The following is a 7,566-nucleotide window of genomic DNA, read 5'->3' on the forward strand; positions in this document are numbered from 1 at the left end:
AGGACCAGCAATATTAATCAAACCTTATGTTATAATTAATATTCTAAACTATATGTTAAACTTATAAAATTCATAACTATTGCTATGAGTTTCCAACTAAGTCCCGACATGAACCAAAATCCACGAAATCTAACATACTACAAACTAATACTAACTACTACTACTACTAGCTAGCTAGCTAGCTAAGTAAAATTCTGGGACTCTACACTACACAAAAGTGTACAAGTGCATATCTACTAACCATTCACATTCGTGCACACAACCAAAACTGAAGAAGTCTTAACGCTTAACAATTAAAAATTTATTATAAAATAAAGCACACAAATTAATAAAATAAAAAAATTGGTGCGCTACAATATACCCTCCTTAAAAGGAATTTCGCCCAAAATTCTTTTTTACCAAATAACTCAAGGTATATTTCCCTCATGTCTTCCTCCAACTATCATGTTGCCTCTCTCTCCGTACTGTTCTTCCACATGACCTTTACTAATGGAATCCTTTTGTATCACAGTTCCTTTATTTGTTTTTCAATGATACGCTTTGGTTGCTCATTGTAACTCATGTCATGCTTCAACTGTAATGACTCATAAATCAAAACATGAGAGGGATTCGACACATACTTACGCAACATCGAGATATGAAAGACATTATGTGTTTGGGCTAGTACCGGGGGCAATGCTAAACGGTATGCAACTTGCCCAACTCTGTCCAAAATCTCAAATGGACCTATAAATCTCAGGCTCAACTCCCCTTTCTTCCCAAAACGCATAACACCTTTCATTGGTAAGACTCTCCAGAACAAAACCTTGCCTACAAAAAACTCGATGTCTCTTCTCTTAAGAGCTGCGTAGCTCTTTTGCCTACTTTGAGCAGTAATTTTCCTTTGGCGAATTTTGTCAATCGCCTCGCTGGCTTCCCTAATAGCCTCGGGGCCTAAAATCTTCTTTTCTCCATCCTCATCCCAGTGCAAGGGAGATCTACATTTGCACCCATAAAGCATCTCATAGGGAGCCATCCCAATAGTGCACTGATAGCTATTGTTATAGGAGAACTCCATCAGGGGTAAGTATCAGCTCCAACACTCCAAAAAGTCCAAAGCACAACATCTCAACATGTCTTCCAGAATCTTAATGGTCCTCTCAGACTTCCCATCGGACTGGGGATGAAAAATGGTAATGAATTTCAACCTTGTCCCCATAGCTTTCTGCAACCCTTTCCAAAAGTTTGATGTGAACAGTGACCCTCTCTGTCAGGGATAATCGACTTTGGCACCCCATGAAGTCTCACTATCTCACTAACATACAATTCTACGTACTAGTTTGCTGAATAGGTGGTCTTAAATTGCAGGAAAAGGGTGGACTTAGTGAGCCTGCCTACTATTACCAAAGCAGAGTCATGCTGCTTTGTGGTCCAAGGTGACCCTACCACAAAATTCATTTCTATGTCTTCCCATTTCAATTCCATAACATAAAGTGGTTGAAGTAGCCTTGCTGGCCTTTGGTGTTTCGATTTCACTTGCTGACATGTCAAACATCAGACGACAAACACATCAGCATCTTTCTTCATTCCAGGCCACCAATACAATGCTTTAAGGTTTTGGTACATCTTTGTCGACCCTGGATGTAAGGAATAGGGTGTTCTATGCACCTCTTTCATAATACTTGCCTTAATCTCATCATCGTTAGGCACACATATCCTATCCATATATCGCAGTAATCCTCTATTAGACATAGGGAAGTCACTGCTACCACTTTCCTATACTAAAACCTCTTCCTTCGTTAGGACTTCATCATCCTTCTGCCATTCTTTGATATGTTCCAATAGGAAGGATTGTAGAGTGATGTTTCCTAGGCTCACTGTTACTAACTCAATACCAGCGTTAGTAATTTCTTTCTACAGAGGTGTCTCTATTGTGCTCAGAGCTGAGACACTTCCATGTCCTTGCCAACTCGATGCATCGACCACTACATTGGCCATGCCTTGGTGATATAGAATTTTGCAATTGTAGTCCTTTACTAACTCTAACCACCGTTTTTGTCCCATATTTAGCTCTTTCTGGGTGAAGAAGTACTTCATAATTTTATGATTAGTGTATATTTCATACTTATCCCCATAAAGGTGATGCCTCCATATCTTCAGTGTGAACACCACTGCTGCTAACTCAAGATCATGGATGATATATCTCTGCTCATAGTCCTTGAGCTGCCTTGAGGCATAGGCTAACACCTTCCCATTCTACATCAATACGCAACCTAAACCGTTCTTAGATGCATCACAATACACTATGAACTTCCCGCCCTCTGTGGAACACAAAGGATAGGTGTGGAGATCAACTTATCCTTCATAGTCTGAAAGCTTTCTTCATGCTTCTCAATCCATGTGACCTTTGGTGTTTGCGGGTTAAGTTGGTCAAGGGTGTGGCAATCTTAGAGAAACCCTCGACAAACTTCCCGTAGTAACTCACTAACACTAAGAAGCTTCGAACCTCTGAGGCATTCTTGGGTTGGGGCCAGTCTCTAATGACCTCGATCTTTATTGGATCCACTGCAATTCCATTCTTTGACACTATATGCCCTAGGAAAGTCACTTGTTCCAACCAAAATCACGCATAGAGAACTTAGCATAAAGTTGGTTTTCTCATAGTCTATTGAGCGTTAACATCAGGTGTTCCTCATGCTCATCCTTAGTCTTTGAGTAGATAAAGATATCGTTTATAAACACCACCACGAACTTATCCAAGTAATTTTTAAACACTTTGTTCATCATGTCCATGAATGTCGCTGGGGCATTAGTGAGTCCCAAATACTTCACTAGGAACTCATAGTGCCCATAGCAAGTTTTGAATCTTTTTTTTGGAATATCTCCTTTCTTCACTTTCAGCTGATGGTACCCGAATCGCAGATCAATCTTTAGGAACATTGTTGTTCCTTGCAATTGATCAATGATGTCATCTATCACAGGCAAAGGATATTTGTTCTTAATCATGACCTTATTGAGTTCTTGGTAATTAATGCACAATCTCATACTACCCTCTTTCTTCTTCACAAACAGAACTGGTGCTCCCTATGGCGAATGTCTAGGTTGTATGAACCCCTTGTCCAACAATTCTTGTAGTTGGGTTTTAAGTTCCTTCAACTGTAGAGGTGTCATTAAGAATGGTGCTTTAGATATTGGTGTTGTTTCTGGTGCAAGTTCGATCACAAATTTAATTTCTCTGTGAGGGGGTAAACCTGGTAAGCCCTCGGGAAACACCTCAGGGAACTAACAAACAGTATGAACATTCTCAGGTTTTAGCTTAGACTCTTTAGTCTTTTCCACAACATTAGTCAAGAATGTTCAACATCCATGATGCATCATGTTCCGAGCTTCTAACGCCGATATAATGGGTGTACAAAAACCTGCCACTTCTCCCTTGAAAGAAAAGAGTTCTCCTTCCTCGTGTATGAACTCTATTGTCTTTCTCCGATAGTCTATTGTTTGGAATTACTTATACAAGATCTTATTTATTTTCATGTAAATCATATATTAAACAAATTAATATAAGAAAATCTAGAACATGTTTCTATAATTGAATTTAAACAGAGATAATGATAAGAGCACTTACATTATACGCAGCTGATTGAATAAGTCATTACTTCAATTTCTCTAACTCTTGTATCCTTTCTGTCCCAGGGTATCACCAAGAAACCGAACTGATCATCAAATTTCTTCACTGTCTGCCACAGTATCCTTAGAATCACCTAGACTATAGTGGGAAATTCTCAACACATGAGATAGATACAGAGAGAAGAAGAAAAGAGAATATAGAGGCTTAGAAAAGGACTTATGCTGTAGAGAGAATCTAAAACCCTAAAGCATCAAGACTAGATCTTCTGATCATTTGTTTTAAACTCTCACTTAGCATTCCTTTTAAAGGCTCAATTAGGTTACTTATTTAATTAAAAATTAATAAAATAATAGGCAGTTATAGCCCTTAGGTCGAAATCCTTTATCAAATTAATTATTTATAATTTGAACCTTGATTTAAACTTATTTATTAATTTAGATACCAATTTATCTTAATTAATAAATCTGCCCTAATTCTCTTTTCTACTCAAAATTGCATAACTCTATGAAACTATCCAAAATTGACCTGATCAACTTTGATAATTCTAATTGATAATTAACTCAATTAATTGAGACTATCTAGATGATTTTATCCAAGGTACTGTGGGGACCATGGGCCTATGAAATCAAGCTCCAATAAGTTGTCATAAATTTAACAAATAAATTTACTAACTTATTAATTCCTCGTGACTCAACTAAAGACTCAGAATTCCACTCTTGAATTCATAGAATGCTCTATAAGCAATATAGACACGTTATTATTTATCCATTGTTATAACCATAATTATCACTCAATCTTCTATAGACAGTCTACAATGAGATGGGACTAATATACTGTTTTACCCCTCATTGTATTTTATCCTTAAAACACTTAGTTCCTTGTAAATGATATTTCAGTAAACTAATATTAATTACTGAAATGAGATCTCTATCATTTAGCACCTCAAACCAAACTAAAAGAAAACAATCATTTTACTTCTTCATCAGAAGCTATAGATGTTCATATCCATGATTAACACTCCAACTCAATTATACTACCGAGTCCCCAAGATGTAAGTATGGACTAGTCCGTAGGGTAAGCTGGTAACGAACAAGTCAAAGAACTCAAATAATACAATCAGTTAGAATACTAACCAATCAGAATTAAGATTGAATTGACCTATGGTCTACTATATAATATGACTAGAATAGATAATAACAGTATGTTTACTTATCTTATCTTTTGTCAATATCGGTCTTGTCCGATGTAAAATATACATTCGATCTTATCTACTTTGCTACTGTTCTGGAAAGAGCATAACACTACAATGTGTAAGTAGATTATATCGTAGATTGGCAAGTAAGTGTAAATCTTGTGCACTGACTAATCTTGGGACTAATTTTTTTTTTAACATAAAATCAAATATATATTCTACTGTGATAATATCACTATAAATATTATTAGCTATATGCTCGAGATTTAATAGAAGTTTTTATTAAAAAAATAATCATGAAAATAAAACATGTGAGCAAAGTGATTGACCAAGTTAAAATTGATTTCTATTCTTTTATTGATAATAAAATGTGATTACAACAAATTTGGGTTTTAATTAGGGTGTAAAACAACAACAACCTCCAACTTCCACTAATTTAAACTAATTCTTTAATTATCAAATGTAGCTTTTGGTAGTCTATTTGTAAACGGATCCGCAAGATATTCTTCAGATGCAATCTTCATAACCTTCACATCTCCCCTGGCCACATATTCTAGAATTATGTGAGACTTCCTTTCTATATTCTTACTCCTCTTGTGATTTCGAGGTTCTTTCGAGTTGGCTATCGGTCCTGTGTTGTCACAAAACAACACAAGCGGTTTATCCATTTATGGAAGAACACCAAGGTCTGAATAGAACTTCTTTAGCCATACTATATCCTTAGCTGTTTCAGACGCAGCTATGTACTCAATCTCCATGGTGGAATCTGAGATTGCAGACTGAATTACGCTTCTCCATATCACAGCTCCACACCCAAGAGTAAACACCATTCCAAAAGTAGACTTCCTATCATCAACATTCGTCTGAATGGCTAAATTGGTGTAGACTACAGGGTTCAGAACACCATCCTTGTAGACTAACATATATTCCCTAGTCTGCATTAAATACTTCAAGATATTCTTAACTGTTATCCAATGCTCCGGTTCTGGGTTTGACTGATACATTCTCACTACTCCCACTACATAGCAGATATCTAGTCTAATACACAACATAACATACATCAGACTTCCATTTCGTAAGGAACTTTTCTCATTGCATCTTCCTTTTCAGGAGTCTTGGGAGACTGCTTCTTTGAAAGATGAATTCCATGTCGAGATGGTAGACGTCCTTTCTTGGAATTTGTCATTGAGAAACGTTCAAGGACATTATCAATGTAAGCTGCTTGAGATAGAGCTAAGAGCCGGTTCTTTCTATTCCTAATGTTCTGGATACCTAGAACATAATTCGCTTCACCCAAATCCTTCATCTGGGATTGAGTGCTCAACCAATTTTTCACATCTGATAATTTCTTGACATTCTTTCCAATGAGTAAGATATCATCTACATAAAGAACCAGAAATAGCACTATTTAATTTGCCTTCAGTTGGTAAACACAAAGCTCATCAATATTTTGTTCAAAGCCATAGGTTTTCATTATCTCATCAAACCTAATGTTCTAGGAACGTGAAGCTTGCTTAAGTCCATAAATAAACCTATTCAACTTGCAAACTTTTCTTTCTTGTCCAGCCACTTTAAATCCTTCTGGCTGATCCATATAAATGTTTTCATCAAGCTTCCCATTAAGAAAAGATGTCTTGATGTCCATTTTCCAGATCTCATAGTCGAGAGCGGCTGCTATGGATAGGAGAATGCAAATGGACATGAGCATGGCTACCGGACTAAAAAATTTCTCATAGTCAACGCCTTCTCTTTGGGTATAACCCCTTGCAACTAATTGAGCTTTAAAATTTTCGATCTTTCCATCAACACCTTGTTTCTTCTTGTAGATCCACTTGTAGCCAATGACCCTAAAGTCACTAGGTGCTTCCACAAGATCCCAGACGAAATTTGAGTACATGGACTCCATTTTCTGTTTCATGGCTTTGAGCCATAGTTCCTTTGCCTGTTTGAAAGACAATGGATCATCATCATTAGTGTCCCCAACAACCATATTGGTTTCACCATCCAAACCACAGTGACCTTGGTTTCTAGAAACCCTCCCACTACGATGAGGCTCCATGATTATTTGCTCAGTAACAGTGGTACTTTCTTCATTTAAATCGACCTACGTCGATTGGACATGAAGAGTGGGGATTTCATCATCAACTTTTGTTGATGACGATGGAACATTGGTTGGAGTCAATTCTTCAACCATCTCTTGTAAAACTATTTTACTGTGCGGTTTGAAGTTTTAGACATAGTTGTTTTCGAGAAAAGTAGCGTTCATAGAAGTAAACACTTTCTCTTCTGAATAAAAATAGAAAAGTCCACCTCAAGTGCCTATAGGATAGCCAACAAACATGCAAACTTCAGTTTGCAGTTCTAGCTTTCCTTCCTATTTCCTCAGGACATAAGCGGAACACCCCCAGATTCTATAATGACGTAAACTAGGTTCACGACCATTCCAACGTTCTAAAGGTGTTTAGGGGATTGATTTGGATGGTACGCCATTTAGAATGTCGTTCGCAGTTTCAATTGCATGTCCCCATAATGAAGTTGTCTAAGTTGAGTAACGGAGCATGCATATAACCATATTCAGTAAAGTTCTATTTCTGGGATAACGTCACTATAAATATGATTAGCTATATGCTCCAGATTTAATAGAAGTTTATATTAAACAAATAATCATGAAAATAAAACATGTGAGCAAACTGATTGACTAAGTCAAAATTGATTTCTATTCTTTTGCTAATAATAATATGAGATTACACAGAAATTGGGTTTTAAT

General features: G+C 36.7%; 1 protein-coding gene across 1 annotated transcript; it reads right to left on the bottom strand.

Annotated features, from left to right (window-relative positions):
- Positions 1 to 505: 505 nt before the first annotated feature.
- On the bottom strand, positions 506 to 1,198 carry LOC133799710 (uncharacterized). The gene is made up of 2 exons (XM_062237712.1): positions 1,083 to 1,198; positions 506 to 977 (listed from the first exon to the last, which is right to left on the bottom strand). The coding sequence occupies exons 1-2, from the start codon at positions 1,196 to 1,198 to the stop codon at positions 506 to 508; spliced, it is 588 nt and encodes a 195-aa protein (XP_062093696.1).
- Positions 1,199 to 7,566: the final 6,368 nt, after the last annotated feature.

The sequence above is a fragment of the Humulus lupulus genome, chromosome 9, assembly GCF_963169125.1.
Source record: "Humulus lupulus chromosome 9, drHumLupu1.1, whole genome shotgun sequence".
Classification (NCBI taxonomy): Eukaryota; Viridiplantae; Streptophyta; class Magnoliopsida; order Rosales; family Cannabaceae; genus Humulus; species Humulus lupulus.

Coding starts and splice junctions, on each gene's coding strand:
- LOC133799710 (XM_062237712.1), bottom strand. CDS start 1,198: ATGGGGACAAGGTTGAAATTCATTACCATTTTTCATCCCCAGTCCGAT. Junction 978..1,082: donor TGTGCTTTGGACTTTTTGGA/GTGTTGGAGCTG, acceptor GTGCAAATGTAG/ATCTCCCTTGCACTGGGATG.